The sequence below is a fragment of the Pezoporus wallicus genome, unplaced genomic scaffold, assembly GCF_028554395.1.
Source record: "Pezoporus wallicus isolate ANWC-B61680 ecotype Strahan unplaced genomic scaffold, APGP_CSIRO_Pwel_v1 contig_14428, whole genome shotgun sequence".
Lineage (NCBI taxonomy): Eukaryota > Metazoa > Chordata > Aves > Psittaciformes > Psittacidae > Pezoporus > Pezoporus wallicus.
This window is the reverse complement of record NW_026642838.1, coordinates 60,354-82,582: the sequence shown is the minus strand read 5'-3', so window position 1 is coordinate 82,582 and position 22,229 is coordinate 60,354. Positions and strand designations below refer to the sequence as shown.

Genomic DNA, 22,229 nt, shown 5'->3' with positions numbered 1-22,229 from the left:
AAAGTTGATGGCAAAGCAGTTGTGCAGACTTAAAATGCTTTCATTCCTTCACCTTGTGGTTTTTGTTTCCCTGCTTTGGCAATAACTAAAGCCTTCAAAACCGTTTCACAGACATTAACCCCGAAGTATTGCCCCAGCCTCATAACAACATGTTAGTAACTTGATTTAGACTCCCCCACTATTTATCTAATTCCCAAACGATTGATGCTTCCAGGAGCAAGTTTATGGTCATTGTAATAAATCCACAAACTTTGACAGGGAAGCTACAGTATCTCCAGAAAGGAGGTCAGTTAGAAGCAGTGTAAATAAACCTACTCAGGAAGGAAGGTTCCATCTGGACAGAGGATTTTGACAATTTGTGGAAACAATTACTTTGTGGAAACAATTATTTTGTGGAATGACATGCAGAGGAGCATGTTCCTTAACACCTTATTTTCTTGTAGTTAATAGGGGTCATTGAAGGGGTAGTGCGGGTGTCCAGCATCTCTGGCCACGAGCTTGCCATCCACCTGTGGAACAAGCAGACTCAAGTCAGAAGGACAGAAATTCATTCTTACTCTCAGTTTCAAGGTTTGCATGATTTCAGTTTCTGGGATAGGAAGATCCAAACACCTGGGAGTCTTTTTCAGCTTAAACAAGAGCCGGTTCCCTGCTCCCGAGTCCTCCTAGCACTTTGTGAAAGGAAAACTTAAAAATTCATTAAAAAAAAGGAGACAGGTTTCTGTAGCCTGGAGCAAGTCTTTCAAGCTGCTGAGACTCGAAGAATTAGATTAAGAATAGTTAAAAGCCTTTTGCCTTGTAGCTGTTATTGAGTCAATGTTGTAACATGCAGACTTCAAAACACTTTATTGGAATTGGAGCTTTTTCCCCGTGTTTCCATGATGGAGAGTTGCTGGGCTGCCAATTTTACACATGGGTAAGATGAAACGCATTGGAATGACTTGTTCAGGGTCACATACTGAAGCATTAACAGTGTCACTGAACTCCCTCACAGCACTTTTTGCTTAAGAACATTTCCATGGAAGACCAGCTTCTCCAGCTGTAAAGTGGGAATACTGAAACCAGTATTCACAGGTAATGAAAGAGAGGCTCCAGCTGGCCCAAAAGCAGATGTGGTCATGCAGAAGTCTCAATTCCTACATCCCACACCTAAGCACTCAGATGCACGGACTTAATGCATTTTTATTTGCACCAAGTCCATTGCAACACTCCCCAAGGAGCAAAGGTAAACCCTTGCTCCTCATCTGTAATGTCTGGGGAAATTTAGGTGCAGCACTGGTAGAAGACACACACATCTCCCTGGGCGACAGACTAGCAGCATTCAGCTAGAACTTAGATTAAGTCCCTCTAGTAGCCTTCAGTATAAAGCCTGCATTTCAAACCAACTGGAATCCCCCATGATGAATGTCACAGAGACTACTGAAGTATGAAATTAGTCACTTGGGGGCACTACAGAGCAGAAAACTAAGATGTTAAGGTTTGACTGATGCTCAGATTAATATGAAGCTGAAATGAAGCTGTCAACTGAAGGCAATCTTTAAAACTGTGGACAAGTGTCACAGCATGCCAAGACAGCAGCTGCCAGAAGCAATGTTTCAGGTACCTGATTCCAGTCTAGCACAGGAATTTGAGAGAAGGCAGTGGGGTAAAATCAGCAGTGAGCACACAGCAGATCAGTGGTGCTATCAAAAGCAGGTAATTATGTGTACAACACCATCACTCCTGCTCTTCCTGGCTTGCGAGTCATTCAGGTTTCACTTAAGTATATTCCCTGCTCAATTAAGTGTTTCCAAAAGTTTGGGATTTCAGGCCAGTGCAATGCAATTTCCAGCCTCTATGCAGATAATGAATTGTTAAAAGTATAAAGCAACTTGAATTGCCTACATGCAATGTAACAGCTTCTTCTTAGGCTTTAGACAAGACAATGTGGAGAGGAGCGGCACAACTGTAAGAACTTGTGGTTACGTATCAATGAAGCAAAACAAGGAAAAACTGTCTTGTCAGTTATGGCAGAAGCTCTGATATCACTGCTGTATCACACGTTGAAATCCAGAAACTGACTCAGAGGGGAGGTAGGCATAAAAGGTTAGACAGGAATTTTAATTCACAGTTGATGAAAATTCTTTTCTTTGAGCCCAGAAAGGGTGAGCAGGAGACAAAAGGTTCCACTAGAGATCTTACAGCTGCAGAGTCACCTTTTAATTCTCCTCATCGTGCTTCTTCCCATCTTGTTATCTGACAATATGGCAGTATCTTTGAAGCCCAGCTGCATCATTCACCCTTTTTCTAGTTGGATGGGCTAGCACTTTGAACTCTGTTTCATCTCTCCTTTGTGAATCACTGTGATCTGATCAGGTCTCCCAGGTAACAAAAGCACATGACAGCCCGGGCTCACCCAAGGAGGCTACATCCTAATGTATTTTGCAGTTTCATTAACAAAGCAGCTTTGTTTGCAGCACGAGTCGCAAAGCAGTTGAAAGAAACATCCTGTCAGCAGCAGGTGTGCTTGTCACTACTGCACACACAGATCAGAGCTAAGCTTGTCGTTTGGTGTACAGACTCCTGATCCATAAACACAAAGATAATTTTGGCTGCAGGGATGTGGGGGGTTTATATTTACACACACATACTGAAGCAACATACAGTTAAGAGCATGGCCTTGAAGCTCTTGGAAGCTGCAATACGACAAACAGCGAAAGCTGTAACCAGTATCTACCCTTGATATGAGACAGTTACTCACCACACTCACTTATTTTTTCTAATTCAGATTAGTCACTGACATGCTCAAGTACTCAAAAAAGCGCTATGAGAAATCCTGGAGAAAAGCTTTCCCCAAAAAAATTCCTATAGCTATAGCCAGCAGCCACTGACTGACTAACGAAGAATAATCTACACGTAGACAAACTGCTTGCAGAGGCAAGGGTATGCTTGACAGCTTCCAAATCTGCAGAGACCTACTGTGTTAATGCGGTGTACTGTATGATAGAGAAGGGATACATCACTTCAGACTCATTATAGCACAGTCTGGTGGTCAGTGACACACAAGGGAATGGCAACAGCTTTCTGTGGCATAATCAGAAGCAGGACAGTAAGAAATGAGGAATACTATGAAGACAGCAGACAACATGGCACTGACTTGGGTTTGGGGTTTTTCTTTGCACGGAGAGGAAAGGAAAAAGGTTAGTTCCTTTAATATAAAGGAAGACCAAGAGGACTTCAACACATACAAAGCTTCAGTTTCTCTAAAGCCAGACTGCCAACTGATAGCAGATGAGGTAGAAAGTTTCATGTGACAAGAGTAAAACTACTGATGCTAAAAGATGCTGCAGCTAATGGATGTGGACAGAAAAACAGAGCAGCCTAAGCCAAGCTCCTTATATTGGAGGAAAGTCATTAAAATAGATTTTGAAAGGGGGGACAGCCACTGGAGGGAAGCGGACAAATTACCCTCCATGACTTCTATGATGGGTATGGAGAACTAAAAGCACCTTCAGTCTTCACCGATCCTAGAGGCTTATGGTATAAAGTAGATGGGGACAGCTGGAACAAGGACTACTTCTGAAGGAATGCCATGGACCTCGGCCTGTTTGTACCTGAGAAGGACGTATCAGCAAGAGTCTGCAGAGATCTGAAGTAAGATGGGACTCTGGCTTAAAGGCCCATGGACAGGTTTGTAATGAGAACTCCCTCAGTGGCCAAAACAGAGGAGGAAAGATTTCAAAAAGCGACCTTTTTTGTACCTAGCTTCTGAAAAATCCTTTCATCTTAGATACCTTAAGAAGATAAAGTAAGTGCATCTTCTACTTAACATACTTATGCATACTACTTATGAGTAAGTAGTTCTGATGGGGACAGTACAAGAAAGAAAAATGCAGAAAACCCAAGCTGTGGCCACATGCACATAATGAAAACTATGAGAAACATGAGAAATTTACCGTGATCATTGGCACAATGTAACGCCAGTTTTTATTCAGGCTTCCAATGTGGCTCATCTCTTCTTCTGTGAGGCTGAAATCGAACACCTGAGAACAAAAGCAAGAGGCTTTATAACCACAGGTTACAATTAGTTTGTCTTACATTCATAAACACGATGTTGCCATTAAAATTCATTTTATAACAAACACCAAACAGAGGCTTAAAGTCTGAGGTGTTCATACACTTGCCAGCTCTAAGCCTACACTTGATACTGCAGAGCACTCTTCCAAAAAGATAAAAAGCAGTTGGACTGTTCCAAGTCAGTCCTGCCAATTGAATCAATGGTCTCTTCCCACACAGCACTAAACCTCAGTTAACTGCAGAATTTACTCAAGTTTCTGGAGATTTCTAGCAGCTTACTACACAGCAAGCTTTGTTTTAATGGGAGTAACAGTTATAGAAACAATTCCTAACAAGTGTGTAACCAGCCAATCTCTACGATTAAGGGCTGAGAAAAAGATCACAAGAGGTGATTCAGAGACCTCCCTCAAGGTTATCTGAAGTCAGTTTCCACACAATTCCTAAAGTGAACTCTCTCTACTTCAGAGCAGAAGTGAACCACATTTACTCCTTCATCATCATTAGCATGGCAGTTTGCTGCAGAAATAGTCAGCAACCCTCACTTACAGGGTAGAGCCACTATTATTCATCAGTAAGAACCACTGAATGTCATCAGAAGACTCCCTTGTTCAATAGATTTGTACCTCAGATAAATTTCAGTAAAGATTTTCCACTCAGACTTCTACAAAGTACATTCTTTACCTTTTGTAACAAGACTCTGCATGTGTACATGTGCACATGCTCACACACTTGCTTAAAACATATCAAGTTTGTTTTCCAAAAGTCTTTACCGTCCTTTTCAAGTCTATGCACACATTGATGAACAAGTATAAACCAAGTGCCTCAGCTTGTTGCTCTGCATGTAGTAGGACAGGACATTACTCACATGAAAAGGGCATTGCTGAAGCTCCTTTCCTTCATTTATACTTACCTGGAGATTCTGCTGAATGCGAGCAGGAGTGACGCTCTTGGGAATGGCAACCACTTTACGCTGCACTTGCCATCTGTTAAGGGGAGGAGAGAGATTTTCTGTGTGTGCAGCCCAAAACCCACAATGTTTATTTTGGTTGAGTAACAACCTGTGTCAGCAGGGATGCCACTTAGGTTTCTATGGGAAATGAAAATACCCAGAAGAGGGCTGGCATAGCACTGTACTCTGTTAGGAGTATGAGTATATGCAAGCTCAAGCAAGACAGTAGTCAATGAATTAAACAAAAGGAAGACATTCATGCCTTGAAAAAACAACCAAAGTTTCAGGTGCTTTAAGTAGAAGCCCAAGAAACAGTCACAAAAATGTACTTCAGCATTTTATGCAAGTTCTAACACAACCACCAAGAAACCAGAAGAAAACCCAGATCCCTCAAGTGCTTGTCTAGTGGCTCAAGCACAAAATCTTGAACTTGTTCAGCTGGCAGGGTAACTTGCTGCTGCCCAAGACTGTGCTAGTGAAATTAATAGATACAAAGCCCGACAAACAAAACAAAAAGTGAGGATAGAACCCAATTTTATTTTACAAGATGCTGATCACATTCTGGATATTACTCAACCATCTTGTCTCCCAGTATCCAGTGGTTCCGCAGTGCAAAGAAGGAAGGTCCCTTCCTCAGCCCCTCTTCCTGAGGGCCTACCTGAATGCAGCAACAAGCACTCCAGGGTTTAGCAACTGGCCAATATGCACATTCAGTAGGTGGCCCTCAATCTTGGCTCACTGCTGCAGTTATGCTACTGCTGTTTCACAGTGGAAATGGGTGAACTGTCCCAGGCATGCATTCAGGCCCTGAACAGACCCTTCTGATCCAGTCCATCCACCCACCCTAAGGCAGAGCGAACTCTACCAACTCTGTCAGACAAGCACCAAACGGGGTTTGCTTTTGGCACTTCCTGTGATTTTAACTCCCCACCGATGCAGAAGAACACACACTTTAAGTAGATTCCTTCTAACGTGAGTGTTTTGCTTCATTTAAGGCCAGGTCCCAAACGCCACCCTCTCTGACAGTTGTCCTGTACCTGAGGATGATCTGTGCAGGTGACTTGCTGTACTTTTCTGCCAGCTTTTTGATCCCAGGTTCTTCTAAAAGCACAGGCTCATCTGGGTGTTTCCACATGCGATCTGGAGAACCAAGGGGGCTGTAGGCAGTGACAACCAGTCCTCGCTTCTGGCAGTGAGCTATCAGCTCATTCTGAGCTAGGTAAGGATGGCATTCTACCTATTAAAATGTCCCACAGTGAGTGGCTAGAGAACAAGATAGCAACACAAAACTCTACACAAATAGGAAGCCAAAGAAGTCAAGAGCACAGCAGAACCAAACACATCACAGGAGGTCATTCCAGATTCTAAAAAGCCTTATAAGGATAAGGTTTAAGTTAAGTAAGGTATCCTTATGAGGATAACTTACTACCAGAATGAAAAAGCATCTGGTAGGCTATGTCTACAGGAAAAACAACAGATACCCAACTTTAGAGCACTGGATTTTCCCTATGTACCAAAACAGAATCCAACAAGCAAGGAAACTCCCTATAAGAAGCGATTCAAGTTACTCTCTCACAGTGCTTCTTCCTTATAGCCTGAATTGTCCCTCACAGGGAAGATGAGCTCTTCCCACAGACCTGCTTAACTAAGCAGATATAAACGACCACAGAATGTGGACATAGGTCACCTCCCCAACAAACTAATCTTCCTGGAATGATAGGCTCTGTGTGCCTACTCCTGCAGAGCTGGCTGTATTCTTCCCTGTACATAAGAAGCTGAACACCTTGTGCTAAACACACAGCATTGGTTTGAAGATTCTTCACTTATGGACAAACAGAAAAGTTATTTGTCCTCTTCTTTATTTAACTTACCTGGAGCACAGCTGGTTTGACAGTAGCCACACTGAGTATATCATCGATCTGACGGCTGTTGAAGTTTGACAGCCCAATGGCTTTCACAAGACCTTTTCCTACCAGCTTCTCCATAGCCTTCCAGGTATCCTTGTAATCAGTGTAATCGTAACGCATTGTGTTATCAGGATTCTTTGGGAAGAGATTGTCCCCTCGTCTACAGTAGCAAAGGTAAAGTGTAAGTACATTCACCACATTTATATTATAGTTCTTCACTAAAAGAAACCTTCCTGTATTCTTAAAAGCTTGCACATAGCTTAAAGGGTGGAGTACATACTAAGCATATTTGTCTGTTCAATGCACGAATTATGGCAACTTCACCTATAAAAGATTATTTCACATACAGCCTTTCCTATGGCAACTTGTTAGGCAGTACTTTGACCTACTTACCTATATAGTAGTGATTACACAGATAACCGATAAGCCACCATATACACGCAGCAGCTCTTTGCACACTTTGATCCTAGCAAAACAGCTAGATTTAGAGAGCACCAACTCAGAGGGTAGCTTTGGTTTCTCACCTTGAGAGGATTGATTCTTCATAGTCTGTTTGGAGCCGGTACAAAAGTGATCTTGGTTTAAGAGCTGTCTAGAAGAGACTGTATTCAAAGCACACTGGCCTTCCCACTCCCTCTGGACTCTATAGCAGTGACAGTACTTGATACAAGCACAGATTCTCACCGAAGTCTTAACAAATACATGTTGCTTATAGGCTGGGTGTGTTCCCAGTTAGTCATACCAACCCATTCAAAAAACACGATAAAGTAAAACACAAACCCCACACAATGAACCTGCTTCTGCCAAGTGACACCACCACACTGCCAAAGGGCTATGACTGGCCTCTGAGCAGTCCACACTCGGAGGGGTACATGTAATTCCACTGGCAGCATGCTTCTTATACCCAGTGCAGGACTCTGCTAGCTCAGATCTAAGAGGCTGCTTTACACTGCTCAGCTAAGCAGTGACATGGTGTGAGGAATGAGAGCTGGGGACAAGGGGAGATGGTTCTTCTTCATATCATTGATAAATCTAGAACCAAAAATAACTCTGAAAGCCTTATGAGCTCCCAGCTCAGAAAAGCAGCCTCATGTCAACAGTAGTACACAGTCAGGGATTAAGTTTCAAGACCTAGAGGCACTGTGACTTCCAGATGGAAGCCTGTTTTAATTTCTAATTAAATAACATTCATTTGCTCAGCTTCCCAGAGCTGCAGGCATTACAGGTAACCACACATTGCAAGAGTTGAGGCAGAGCTAATAGAAAACCGGAGAGTGAACAGTTTCCAATGAGAAAACATGAAACTGCTTTATTAGAATGGCAGTTTTGTCAACAGTTTCCACAGCATCAAGCTAATTTAAATATTAGTAATACCTAAACATACATCAATATTTGTGTTACCTGTCATTATCAAAGCAGTGTTTAATGCTGGGGTTTGTTGGGGTTTTTTTTCCAATCAACTGGGAAACAAACCTGTTTCATAACAGGGGAATTTTTAACAGCTCTTCCTCTGAACCAGCTCTAGTTGGCCACACTTCCTCATTCTGTTAGGCTGAGGAATACATTTATACTTCAAGCATCTTTCCTCTAATCATTAATGTTGTATGCTTTGTAAAATTCAGTTCATATCACTAGAAGCAGTCAAAAAATTCTTATATTTGCAGAAGAGACAGAAGCCCCTTAAACTGACAGGGGCTTATCTCCATGCAAGCATCTGGTCAGGAGATTTATCCTCCCCCTTCCATTTTACTGATTGTAAGGGGAAGTGGGGAGGACCAACAATGGCTTCCACATCTGCAAGAAAATAAAGCAAGGAACTCTGGTTCTGATGGGGCTGTAGGATAAGTGCATTTAGCGCTTAACTGGAAAACTTCCTTGTCTCTCATTTCCTCAAATCATAGAATTACTGCAATTAAAATGTTATAAGAAGTAATTTTCATTTCCTCATACAGATGTCACCATGACACTGCATGCTTGGCCACTCCAGTGCAGTTAATAACTATTAGTGAAAAGTGTGGCCTTTCAAAAGGCTTAATTCTCATTTTACAGATAAGTAAAGGAAAGGCACAAAGCAGTTTTGTTCTTTCCTCAGGGTTACCCTGTAGGTCAATGGCAGAACCAAGAAGAGCTGCCACACTTCCCCAGTGCCTGGATGAAGGCACCAGGCTATTTAAGCTTCTAATATATTTTAAACTCAGATTTCACCTCACAAACCAAATTCTCAGCTAGTATAAAATGGCAACCTTCAGTACAGACGCTTGTCACATACAGCTTCATTACTTTTTCCCAGTTAGACTAGTTTCAGTTACCTACCTTTGTCATCACTCATGCCAAACTGTAAGAAGTTTAGCAACCCTAATTTCATCACCTAGCTGTTCTCACTAGTAAAAAATTTAAGTAATTGCTTCCAGATTTTAAATGAAGATTTAATACTCATAATTGCTAAATAATAAGAACAATCATCCCTTTTCTATTTACAATACTTCTGCACAAAACAAGAAGTTTTGTCTCCTGTAATGTATGCTTGCAGACAAGCTACAAATCTGACCTAAACAAATCTAAAATCTACAAATCTAAACAAACTCCCACCAGACTAAAATTCAAAGAATGAAAACTGTTTCTGTGAACACATATGAATCAGTGCATAGGTTACAGGTAGAAAGTCGTGTCTATGCGACAGTCCACGGAACTACACTATTTAGCCACACTACAAAAAACCATCTTGCAGGCCATATACTCAGGAAGAAACTCACAGCTCACAGAGAAGGTCCTGAGGATGTGACACCAGCCACTCATGTAAAACTGGGGCTTCTGCAATCCATGCCCTTTCCACACAGAACTTACTCAAAGGCATGAGGCCAATGCATGAGGTACAGGTCCAAGTAATTCAATTTCAAATCTTCAAGTGTTTTCCTTAATGCTGGCTCTACGTCTTCTGGGTGGTGCTTGGTATTCCAGAGCTTTGATGTTACAAACAGGTCCTCCCTTTTAATAACCTTTAAGAAAGGAAGGAGAGCATAATTTACTGGAACGAGTTCAGGAAGAGAATTGCAGCAATTCCCCAACTACCTTTAAAACCAAAGAGAACAATTTAAGTTTTAATAAAAAAGGTAACGCATGGAACCCACAAATTAAACCTTTCAAAATACACTAGATAGAGAAAAGCAAGAGAAACACACACTGGCAAGACCTAAAGTGTACCAGATAGTTCACAAGTTCTGAAATACAAAACAATCCTCTCCACACACACTTCCCAATTCAAGGCTAAAAGCCACTATTAAGTGTTGAATGGTCAAAGGAAAGATTATTCCGTTTATTCCTATGTGACTTTTGTAATTCCTATCTAACAATTCAATTCTCTAGGCACAACCAGCTAACTTACTAGACTCATCACATGTTATAAACCAGGAATGCTTCTCAAGGGAAGGGCATGGGAAAATAAAGAAAAGGAGCTTCCCCAAAGCTCTGCACTTAAGTTTCTAGTTTCTGGAAGAAACACACTAAGAACTGAGTGCCCTGAACCCTGTATTGGAAGGGTAAGACACAGAAATTAAACAAACAGGGAGCTGCTTAACCAGGAAGTATAAAATGCAAAAGGGAGATCACGTTTGGAAAGCTGAAGCACAGCACAGCATCAGAAGGTACTTCTCACTGCCTTGTGTGACCAAATTTCACTCAAATCTATACTTTTCAGAAGATGGAATAACTAATTCCCTGTTTATCTCCTCCAACCATTGTTATTTCTGTTTCACATGTGGCTGTTGTGTTCAAAGAGAAAGATGTTTTACAAATTCTAGTTTTAAATTAGCTAGCTAATATGAATTGAGTAAGAGCCTCCTATGCTTCCCTGTGTAAGTTACCATATCTAGTAGGAAGGAATCCCCGGAGCAAGCCAAAAGCAGCCTCTCTTAAGCTACTCACATAACAAAGAGATTGCCCTAAAGCCAAGGCAAGAACAGCAGGAAAGCAGGAACATAAGAACTTTTCTTCCATGAGCTCTGAGGCTGCACAGGCAATCCTTCTGGCCCCCTGGGCTAACAAGAGGGCAAGGGGATGAATTTAAGATTCCACCCGAGGTCACCTATAGGAATGCCTGCCACATTACCATATATTTAGGTCATAGACTCTCAAGTGCAGGCCCTGGAGCCACAGTTATCAAATCTTCAAATGCAATCACTCTTTAAAACAAAGTACATATTTACTTACTTATTTTGTCCATAATCAAGAAGCCCCACAGTCACCAAATTTGCTATGGCTACTGACCATGCTATCCCAGAGGAGCAAAACAGAGTAATTTTCATATAAATCACTGCAAATACTTTACATTATAGCTACTGATTCTTGGTACCTCTGACTTCTGAACAGCCAAACTGGGATACTTTGAAAGGGGGAAAAGGGGTGGGGAGGGAATTTTAAAAAAAAAGGGCATTTTCTTTAGCTCCATGCAAACATTCCTGAAAATCTTTCCTCCTCCTGACAGCCAGGATGGGTATAAGAGGAGAGAAAGCCCTCTTTCATGCCTGCTCCTGATTAGTAACATACATCTGGGATAGACCAGGAGGAAGAGCCACAGATGTTAACTTTACAGTCTACTTTCAGGTCACAGTGGTAAATTTTGATACAATACCCAAGCAGTGTGGTGATTCTTGTGTTTTTACCTTGTTGGGCCCAAGGCACTCCTGGAAAGCCTCACCAATCTCTGTTTCATTGCTGTAAGCTGCTGCACAATCGATGTGGCAATAACCAACGCTTAGAGCATATTTCACCGCTTCTTTCACCTGTAATCAAAAACAGGTAACCCAATGTGATCACTGAAAAGGGACACATCACTGGGGGGGGAAGGAATCAAAAATTAGGGACTTAGTGACGAACACCCCCAAAGTACATAAGGTCATGAGACTCAAAGAGTAGGATATGGTCCTCCGTGGCACAGGAGTGAAGAGCTAACTGCTAGCAGACAAAAGCAACAAGAATACAGGCCATGCACACAAGCCAAGCATGCAAGAACTCACCAGATAGAGCAGGGATTAATTATTAATCATACTTCTCATTTTTCTTAAATGTAAAATGAGCTTTAAGAAGCAGTTTTTAAATAAATGATGGCATGGGAAGACAAAATTTCCTAACCCAATAGATGAGGATTCATCTATTAATTATCTCCTATTATATCTCCTCTCTCCCAGTAAAGGGAGAGCCTGGTTTCTAACTCCAGAACTGCCAGAATTCAGGGTTGGTTCAACTGCTCACACCTAAATTCCTAAGATAATGATATTTGATGGTGCATTTTTTCTTCAGGTCTCATTTGCACTGACTGCACAACAATGGAAGTCATTATACTGTTGTGTATTAATTCATGGCCTGCAGGGAATCTCCTGATGATGCTGACAACTCTGCAGTTTGCTTTCCACATTGTTGACATAGGTGTTACCAACAGCAACACTTCCCTTGCTACATATTATTACACATAAGCCAGAATGGTTGGGAACCAAGGCACCATGCTGCCAATCTTTTTGCTTTTTAAAGTTCTAACGAAGCCCAAGTACAAAAGATCTTCACATGCAGACCTCAGATATGAAGCAGGTCTAGAAACCAAGGAACAAAACACAGAACGTCATCTTTTTGAGGACTTACAAGCAGCTTCTGAATAAAGATTTCTAATAACCAACTGCACAAGAACCAAGAATTACCACAGATTCCACTGCAGGCATCATCTTCCATTAGGCTGATGAGCATTAAGTAAAATCTTAATGTCATGTCATTTGACTTCCAGTGGAAAGTAAGCACATGCTCTTTTACATCTATCCATCCAAAGTGCTGCAGTAAGAGTACATCTTACCTGTACAGGGATTCCTATACATTGCTCTTCACTGACTTGTCTCTCAAGACTGTGAGATTATAAATTAGTGTATAAAGCTTGATGCAATAGGGCCCCAAAATATTTACAGAGATTACATCTCTGTCATCAAGAGATTAAAAAAAAACATGTTCACAAAGGCTAGAGAGAGATTGATTTCTTTCAGTTTAATCAAAGTAGCACCATTTTCAATTTTAAAGCTAACAAAACTAGTAACAGCAATTAAAGACACGTACAGTCCTGCTTTCAGATGCTACAGAAAGACAAGGGGGAATCTAATGGGAAAAAGACCTCTCTTTCTCTGGTGGATTTCATTTGTTTTCTTGTCAAGAACAGCAGTAAAGGCAGACACAGGACATTCTGACTGCATTCTTTGGCATTTTGAGAGGAAAAAAAAAAGAAAAAAAAAAAAATCAGACCAGTTTCCCTTAGTCAGGATCACAAAGCACTTCTACTACAGCAGTGAAGTAAACTCTTCCTTTCTCCAGCAGGATGGTATTTACAGCCCTTGACGAAGACATTCCTAAGCTCCTACACAATCAATGTCATGGTAATGCTGAAATCACTTGAGACATACTAAAAGGCTTTTAAGATTTGATATCTACCCTTCAAAAAGTTGAGAGCTGTGGAGCTGAAGCAGAAAGGAAAACCAGCACTGTCCTTTGCCTGTATTAGTCCCTCATTTCTTCTACTGGATAATAAGGAGGCTTAATTCAAATAGGCACAAAATTTGCCATAAAATTAAAGTAAGAACCACTTGCAGGAAACAAGGGATAAAGCACTCCAAACATATCTCTGCAAAGCAATAAGCAGGAGGCTGCATTTCTGTATCAGCATGTTTTGATAAATTTCCAGCACTGAAAACTGGGACTGGTTATTTAAATAAGGTTTGGATTTGGACTAAATCTGTATTTGCTACTGTATTAATACTGTATAAATCTGCACTGAACTACTTTCAGCCTGCTAAGACATTCCAATGTAAACCAAGACCTCCACACAAAAGGCAAACAATCAAGAGAAAGCATGCAAAAAAGGCATTTCTTGGGGGGTGCGAATAACAGATAGATGTAAATTTAAGAACTTTAACAGAAAGTTCTGTAATTTTGAGATTATGTTCAGTCAGGGACATGCATTTCCTGGGACACAGAGGGGAAAAAAAAGCTAAAGACAACAGAAGCAGTTAGAGATTCACATGCTCTGGATATCTGTCTTGTGAAGTAACAACAGCCAAAGAATCCCTTGAACTTATTCTTTAGTTTAGCCTGTCAAAACTGCTATGGAAGGAACAATCACCAAGTTCATTTTCCAGTAGGCAAGTCAAGTCACACAGCTTAAGTGTGACTCACCAATGTAGCATCACAGAGCTACAGAAAGTAGGTCTGAAAGGATCTTGAGACATCACCAAGTCTATCCTCATGCCCCACAGCGGGGCCAACTAAGTCTAAATCACTCCTACACATATTTGTCACAACCCTTCTTGTAAGTGACAGGCAGTCTATTCTAATGCTCAGTTATCTTTTTTCAAGGCCAGGTTGGACAGAGCCTTGGGTGGCATGGTTTAGTGGGAGGTGTCCCTGCCCATGGCAGGGGAGTTGGAACTGGATGATCTTAAGGTCTTTTCCAACCCTAACTATTCTATGATTCTATGATCTTTATGTTCAAAGCGTTTCAGGTGTCTAACCAAGAACCACATGGTATTCCTTACAAATATGAAATCCACAGCTTCCCCTTTGTGAAGGTTTTTTGTGCCTTTTGAAAGGGCCAACATGCATCTCTCAAACCCCTCTGCACCATGTAACTGTAGGTGCTTCCATCTCTCATCACAATTCACCTCTCTCAAACCTTGCATCATTGCTGCTGCTGTCTCATCAGTTGGTTCATGCTTTTCTTTAAGTGGTTTGCCCCAAAACAGACACACTGTTGTAGCTGAAGTCTTACTCTCCTTCATAGTATAGTAAAGCCCTAGGAACTACACTCCCATTTATAGAGGCAAGGGATTTGGCCTTTCTACCCACTCTCTTTTCGCTCTGAGGATGGAGGAACACAGTATTGCTAACAATCAGTGGCAGATTCAGAAACTGAGTCTGTAAGTCCCAATCTAGTATACTATCCATGCCTAGATTTCCAGTTCTTCAATGTGCCCATCACAAGGTGAAAAACTAACAAGCCAACTTTATGCTTCCAAGGAGCATAGAGTTTACGTGACTAGGAAGCCTCTTCTGCATTGCCTCAACCCATTACAAAGAGGCCTTCCCTCTCACAGTCCCAGTCATTAATACTTGGAAAGAACAGGCTGAGTCTCCCACACTTCTGAAAAGTTGCCACAATTTAGCAGTCCCATCTGCTGACAGGAAACAGGAAAAAAGCAATAGATCATGGGTTCACATCATATTCAGATGCAATGACCAGTAAGTGTTGCTAAATCACAGTTTGTCCATACCACACTAAAATTTGCTGAAAAAGAACTCAGAGCACCACGTAAGTAATGCCAACTTCAGAGCTGATGTTCCATAAAATACATTTGCCTCCAATGCTTCATATAATGAATTTAAGTCCCTCTCAATACTGACCAGCAGCAGTGAATTTTTGTGCATGTAACTAGGATTCCCTAACAAACTTCCAAGAACTAAACAGCCTCCTCCATAGTTGCAATCCCATCACAAGATACCCAGTCTGACTGGTTTGCTGAGCCACACATTTCCTCTCCAGCTTTCCGGACGTTTCACACAGAAATACAACTTCTCAAAGCCCAGCATCCCTTTCCCCCACAGAACCAGTCCCTGCCACAGCAGGTTAGGCTGTTCATCAGGTGGGGATCAATCTTCCAGATTGAAAGCATGGCCCACTTGAGAGAACAGAACAAAGCATTAAAGGATTACAGATAATCAAGCCCTAATATTAAAACAAAACATGCAACTGATATTCTTGATGTTCCTGTCTGAATGGACTTCTCTTTCAACTCACTCATGCTGCCAGTTCACAAGCTTCTGTATTGTGTTCCCTTCCCATTCAATAGCCCTTCATCGTGTCCCTATGGTAACACATCAAACAAATTTCTCTTCCAGCATTTGCTCATGTAATACAGAAAACATCCTATTATCCTACAGTCTTCCAACATAGATTCAATAATTTACTCTCCATATTCTTATTATCTAGAAAGCTAGGGCTGCAATGACACCTTTGTACTGGACTTCTAAGGTCTAGCTACAAGGTCAAAGCTTGTTTAGTATCAGGAATAGTAACAGCCATAATAAAGAGATTACTCAAGAGAGTAAAGTCAAGACTGAAAAGCAGCTTGACAAGGAAAACAATTACAATCTGCAAAATATTTACCTGAAATAATTTAAAGGCCATCCATTTCCACTCTTGCTTCTAATGCAGCCCTTGCACAAAAAGCTTTTCATAAATAGCCTCTACTTGGGAAACAGATTAAATACAGTCAATAAGCGTTCTGCTTCTCTACGGTTTTGGCTTAGTCTTAAATTTGTAATTACAACTATTCTCCCTGAACTACATCATGTTCTTTTAAGGGTGAATCATATGCTTCCCAGTTTTCAAGAGTTATGAACAGGAATTTATTTATTCCAGAGGAACAGCAGCAGCTCCTGAAATTCCATTTTCACTGTGGTTTCCAGATTTTGCCTTCAATACATTCTAGGAATGTCTTTGAAGATAGATGTTCCAAAGAAGCGATTCCCAATGGCTTCCTTGGGACTCCAGAGAAGATGGCTGGTTTCAGCTGCTGAAGCACTGCTTACTATAGCAAAATCCATCTGGATTCAGTTTAGATTATGCACGAGCAGGATTTTCCCTGGTTCTTTTATAAGGCCGCACTTTCCTCAGAACAGTTAGTGCACAAAATAAACAAACAATGCATTCAGATTTTGTCTGTTTTGTTTCAGGCGTTGTTTTTAGACGACGCACATTTAACTGCCTTGAGTGCACAGAAATTCATCTTTTCAGTTGCTGCACATCAATAAACTTAATTTGGTTGTCAGCAGATGTTTTAAGTGACAGAGCTGAACACTCATTGTTTAGCTCTCGTCCTCATTTAAGAGGTTGACTGAGCTCTCACACCAACTTAGTTTCCACATTAGCAGGGCTTCTGTTCCCAATACATTCACTGTCCGCTTGTTTGGACAGGGAGACCAACAATAAAATGGCTCTGAAAAGATTTGATTTTTACAGCTTATTTCCCCATATTTTCCTCCAGCTGGTATGAGAGAATAGCTCACCATCTTGAGAAGCCTTTTAAATTTCCCTCTCAGTCACAAAGACAATGTCATCCAATCTACTCAAAAAAACATCATGGAGTTAATGCAAAACTATGCAGCATTTACTGTGCAGACATGCAAAGGTACACATAATCCAGAAGGCATTATAGACAATACTATCTAAGAATTCCACCAAGCAAAGGACGTTGCCTTTCACAGCAAGTGTGTGCAATTTCTTCCCCCAGGAATTTATCTTTTAACTAAATGAAACAAAGAGGAAAAGACAGACAAGGAGAAGAATTACAACAGGAGGTACAGTCCATAGCAAGCAAGCATTCCCACAGACAGTTTGTAGTAACACACAGAGCTGTTTCCCAGCACGGTGTTTGCCAATTCATTGCATTAGAAGCAGAATGAATGTCAAACGACACATTAGTCATCTTAGTCTAAAAGCAGGATGACCCAAGCAAATTCTGTTTTTCTGCTAAACACTGGAGCAGGACTTATTACAAAACCAACTGGAGTTCTTGCCTCCCAAAATAATGCTTTCAGCTCAGTCATCAGCCCAAGCCAGAGGAATGTCTGGTCAAACTGGCAGCCTGAAGATTTGCCAGTGGAAGTCCATATTAGAGCTACATATTGTAGCTACAGCACTGTTCCTGCCTCACCACACTCATTGGTGTCTTTCTGGATTCATCTCCCAAAGCAGCACTGCCTGAGGCCTGCATTAACAATTCTTAAAGGATCTGCTGCTGCTGCTTTTGTGCCTTAAGTCATGCAAATGCATACATCCCATTGACTTCAGTGTGCCTAAGATTAAAACAATTCAAGCAAAGGATCCAGGCAGCAAATCTAGGATCTTCAAAGAAGGTGCACAAGCCACAAATACTAGTTGAGAGCACAATATCACATTGTTCTTTGCTTACTTGGCCACGCTCACTTTTCCAAGTTCCCAGTCCTATGAGAGGCATCTTCTGCCCAGTGTGGAGTGCAACGAAGTCGCATGCTGCAGACATTTTTGCCTGAAGAAGAACAAATTCAGTAAATTGCAACAGTTTACCTTTTCTATGTAAAAAAATAGAGATCCGATATAAAAAATAGATGACAGAATAAAGATGAAGTAGGTTCTTTACAGTTTTTACCAGTATAAAGGAGACTAACAGTTACCTTGGAAAGACTAGAAAAGGAGCCCTTGAGCCTAGACTTCTCTCTCATGCTTCGAACTGTGATATTGAAGCATCTTCCCTGTGAAATTCAGCAGAACAGGAGTCCAACAGGATATTCCACTCCCTGTTGCTGGCCTTATAGCTACCACAAGCAGCAATCGACTACGAGTGTCAAAGCTTTTTTATCAAAAAAGGAAGCTTTCACAGTGTGTCCCAACATCCACACAATCTATGTTTCTAGTCAAACTGCTAAAATGAAACCACATTCAGGATGAGCTCCACTGGTGGCTAGCTGATTTCAGCAGAAATTGAGGAAGTTACTTCCCAAGTTCAGCTGTGTGCAAACTCATCATGCTATTTGTTTAAAAACAACAACAAAACCAAACCAACCAAACAACGCAGGAGTGGAAGCATGCAATGTTGGCTGAATAGCTGACTATGTAGGAAGAATGAGTATTTTCAAAGCAGAGCATTCACACAGCATACCATCCCAAAATGGCTCTGCCTTCTCCATGTTGTTAAAATCTTCATCAGCCAATGGATGTGTTCACACATAAGGTTTATATTTTCAATTTCTTGCTTAGCTTCTCAAGCCACATTCTGTAGACTTACAGCAGACATCAAACACCACACTTGGTTTACAGAGACACCTAACAAAGTAGTTGGAGTGATCCTGACCTGAAGGCCATTGTACACCAAGGAGCTGGTGATCCAGGTAACAGTTAACCCAAGCAGGTCTAGGCTTCCCTTGTGCTGTGATTCATGTACAGCCTGGCCTTCAAGCCTGCATTCTGGGGTATGCTCAGCAGCTGTAACAGATGAGTCTGCAGGCAGCTTGGTACCTGTGATTACACCACCTACATGTCCTTACCTTCATCTAAAAAGGCAGGACATTCTCATGCAAGCATCATTTGTTTGACAGAAGAAATGATGAACAGAGTTGTTTTCCTGTAAGAGGATCCCTAATAGCTCAAGTGACCAAAACAGGGTAACCCCTTCTACAGACAGGGCCTGTAGAGCACATTGTGCGCGAATCAGAGGAGACCTGTTCAATACTGCATAACTTGGAGCTCCCAGCTCCTGAAGGGATGCAAGATTATCAACTCTATCCTCTTTCTTTACAGGGTTAGCTCAACGAAGAGCATTTGATATGATACTTCAGAGAGTCTGAGTGACTTTCTTATCAGAATTGCAATGGACCAGCACCTCCTGGTGCAAAACAGCAGTTAAAGACAAAAATAACGGCTCTGGATTTGCATTGAGATGTATTAAGTCCAGATACGGGTGCTGAAGACAATCAGCACCTGATGAAACAAACTTTGAATGTACATCTAATTTCTGGGATATTTTTGAAGTCCATGAAAGTAAAATGACAACGCCAACAGCATTCCCTTCTATTGAATTTCATAGCCATTTTGTAGCCAGCAAACAGGTGCTTTTTACCTGAATTTAATTGTTTACAGGTACCTGCATATATCATGCAATACAACTGTAGACTTAAGACGTTTTGATTCACACTGGCCTATAACACAGATAAGGCAGAACCATATGCTTCACACAACCATGTTACACAATCATCTTAAATGCAACAGTTTGCCCCAGAAGACAAGGTACACATGTTTAATCAATAACTAGCATCAGCACATTTTCCAAGACCCATCCTGCTTCATTTAACACTGTCATATATTAACATTGCAGAGAGAGAACTACAGCCCCTGGAAGAATGGAAACATGCCAGAATCAGAGACAGTGGAAGACAATACACGAATTAATACTTTCCACTCAGATTCTTCCCCTAACAAGGAGATGCAAGAGAACCACAATATCTGCTAGCCATCATTATGTGGCTCATTAAAAAGCAGGAAGCCTCTTTGTAGAAAGGCAAAGACAAAAGCAAACATACAGCAAACCAATTCCAGACAAGTAAGATGTGGTTTTGGCTTTACAATACCCATCGATTGCCATATTTACATCAAAGAGTTAAAGCTCAGAATAATTCAAAGGCAGCATAAGCAGTCCAGCTAGGAGGATGCACTAACAACTACAGAAGTGTAAAGTACACCTGCGCATCAACCCATAGTTACAACTCACTTTTAATCCAGTTTAATCCTTTAAACTTAAGAAGACTTCCAACAGTTACAAGCATATAAATGTGTATTCAATTAACATACATAAATATGTAAATAGCTATACACTGGAAATACGGAACTCCCTGCTACCGAATCGCTCTTCCCCCCCCAAACAGGAGCTAACCCCAGAGGCGCCAAACGCTCCTCGCTGGGGCAGCGCGCCCACCACCCCCTTATCGTGGCGGCCCAGCCTCACATCGGGGGGACGATAAGACCCCGCCAGCGCCCCGCCACTACGGCACTCACCACCCGCCGCCGAGCATCACCCAGCCCCTTACCGCGCCGCCGACCGCTTATACCGCTGCCGCCTGGCCCCGAGCTTGCGCTTCCGCTTCCGGCCGGGAGGTGCCAGCGGAGCGGAGCGGCCCTGTGGGGTCATCCCTGCCCGGAGGGAAGAAAATAACCCAGCAACGTGGGGACGGGAAGGGCCGGCCTCTTTGCCGCCCGTCCTGTGGCGAGGGGTTTGCAGGTCCCTGTGTGCACCCCCCCGGCACGGCCTGCTCCCGGGTCTTCCATCGGGTTTGCTCTGTTCATCTTTCTTCTCCTCGCGGTGCGGTTCCCATCGGGAACTTCAGACAGCCCCCAGTCACAGCCGAGTGCGATAAATCAGATGGGTTTATCCGCCCACCACATGGAAGAAAGTACAAATACAGACTTAACGGATAAAGGTCGAGTGCATGAATTCACGTACAAGTCTCCTTGTCTTGGCCTCTCAAAGCTGGTTTTAACTGGTGAAAAACAGAATTTCCCCACTCTTATTCGCAGCCCTAAATAACAAGAATGCAGCTGAAGTGCAAGGCCGGTCACACTCGTTTTGCTTCAGCTTCTGTGCTGAAAAGTGCGGAAAAAGAAGTGGCACTTTCTGAAAAGCCTGAGGTTCCTTCTGCTGCAGGCACTCAGGAGTGCATGTCCTCATCCCAGCGAGACTGAAAGGAAGATTAAAGCCAACTGATTTCAGCATAGTTTTGCTTACGGGTATGTACAACCTTACTACTGTAGTCACAGATGCAGCCTGCAACTGGAGCGGACTGTGGCCTGCAACTGAGAGAAGACTGCACACCCAATATTAAACGTAACAAAAAAAACACAAAACAACCCAAACCAAACAGTTTTGACTTTTACTCCAGGCTACCATTTTTGTAAATAACTTACAAACATTCAAAATTTGAAAACAGTACGATTAGATGAGAAATAAGGCAATAAAAATACCCAACAGGGCTTTGAAGAGGCTGTTACTTATTTCCAGAAAGGTAATTCTGCTGCAGATTTTTTGCTGTTCTGACTCAACCTGCTCAGGAGGCTTAAAGGCACAAAGGTTAATGAATCCCTTGGGCATGCACGTGACCAGCTTTTTGTGTTGCACAGCCTGTTTTGAGCAAATACAGGAAAGTGGAAGCAGAGTGCAAGGACAAGATGACAAAGAAAAATAACAGGAAATAGAAAATTGAGAAGAGGAAAGAAGAAAGGGGGAGGAACCGCTGCTGGATTTGATTTATCTTATCCATAGTCTTAATACAACAGAAGATGCTTGAATTATATGACGATCACGTGGAAACTAATAAACCTCAGCCTTCAATAATGTAATAGGGAGTACGAGAGAAAAGGTAAGAAAGACTGTAACCTTTTGCCATCAAAAGACAGTGATTATTCAAACATACAGTAACAAAGTTTGTTAATTTAAATTAAAAAAAAGGATATGCAGAGAAGGAAGAGGTAATGCAAAACATTTTGACCTAGAAACAGTCTTCACTTGAGCAAAACAAGGAAAGCCAACACATGCATTGTATATTTAATAATATGTAATTGTTTTGATTAAAACTATTGTGCACCAGCTGCTTGTGCATAAATGCCCCACGGCTTGGGAACATGTGAGCTTTGAGTTTTCAGGTGACTTTTTGCATATATTATATTATAATGTCCCATGTGGCCAGGCTTTTACACTTCCTGCACCCCT

The 22,229-nt window shown here is 41.7% G+C and overlaps 1 protein-coding gene across 5 annotated transcripts; it reads right to left on the bottom strand.

Annotated features, from left to right (window-relative positions):
• Positions 1-376: 376 nt before the first annotated feature.
• Positions 377-20,674, bottom strand: AKR1A1 (aldo-keto reductase family 1 member A1). Of its 5 annotated transcripts, none has more exons than XM_057432331.1 (9): positions 20,548-20,674; positions 17,907-18,004; positions 11,571-11,690; positions 9,757-9,908; positions 6,877-7,072; positions 6,043-6,242; positions 4,967-5,039; positions 3,936-4,022; positions 377-509 (listed from the first exon to the last, which is right to left on the bottom strand). In XM_057432331.1, exons 2-9 carry the CDS (start codon positions 17,994-17,996, stop codon positions 444-446), a joined length of 984 nt encoding a protein of 327 aa, XP_057288314.1. In that variant the 5' UTR covers positions 17,997-18,004; positions 20,548-20,674; the 3' UTR covers positions 377-443. The 5 variants fall into 5 exon arrangements, with proteins under 5 accessions (XP_057288314.1, XP_057288317.1, XP_057288316.1 ...); XM_057432334.1 differs by having other exon boundaries at positions 17,907-18,002; positions 20,554-20,661; XM_057432333.1 differs by having other exon boundaries at positions 17,907-18,002; positions 20,522-20,561.
• Positions 20,675-22,229: the final 1,555 nt, after the last annotated feature.

What these genes read in the sequence shown, in the direction of transcription:
- AKR1A1 (XM_057432331.1), bottom strand. Translation starts at nt 17,996, where the DNA reads ATGTCTGCAGCATGCGACTTCGTTGCACTCCACACTGGGCAGAAGATG. An exon ending in TCAAACCAGCTGTGCTCCAG is followed by an intron (nt 6,243 to 6,876) that starts GTAAGTTAAATA and finishes ACATTTTAATAG; the next exon opens with GTAGAATGCCATCCTTACCT. An exon ending in CCTGCACAGATCATCCTCAG is followed by an intron (nt 5,040 to 6,042) that starts GTACAGGACAAC and finishes TCCCCTTAACAG; the next exon opens with ATGGCAAGTGCAGCGTAAAG.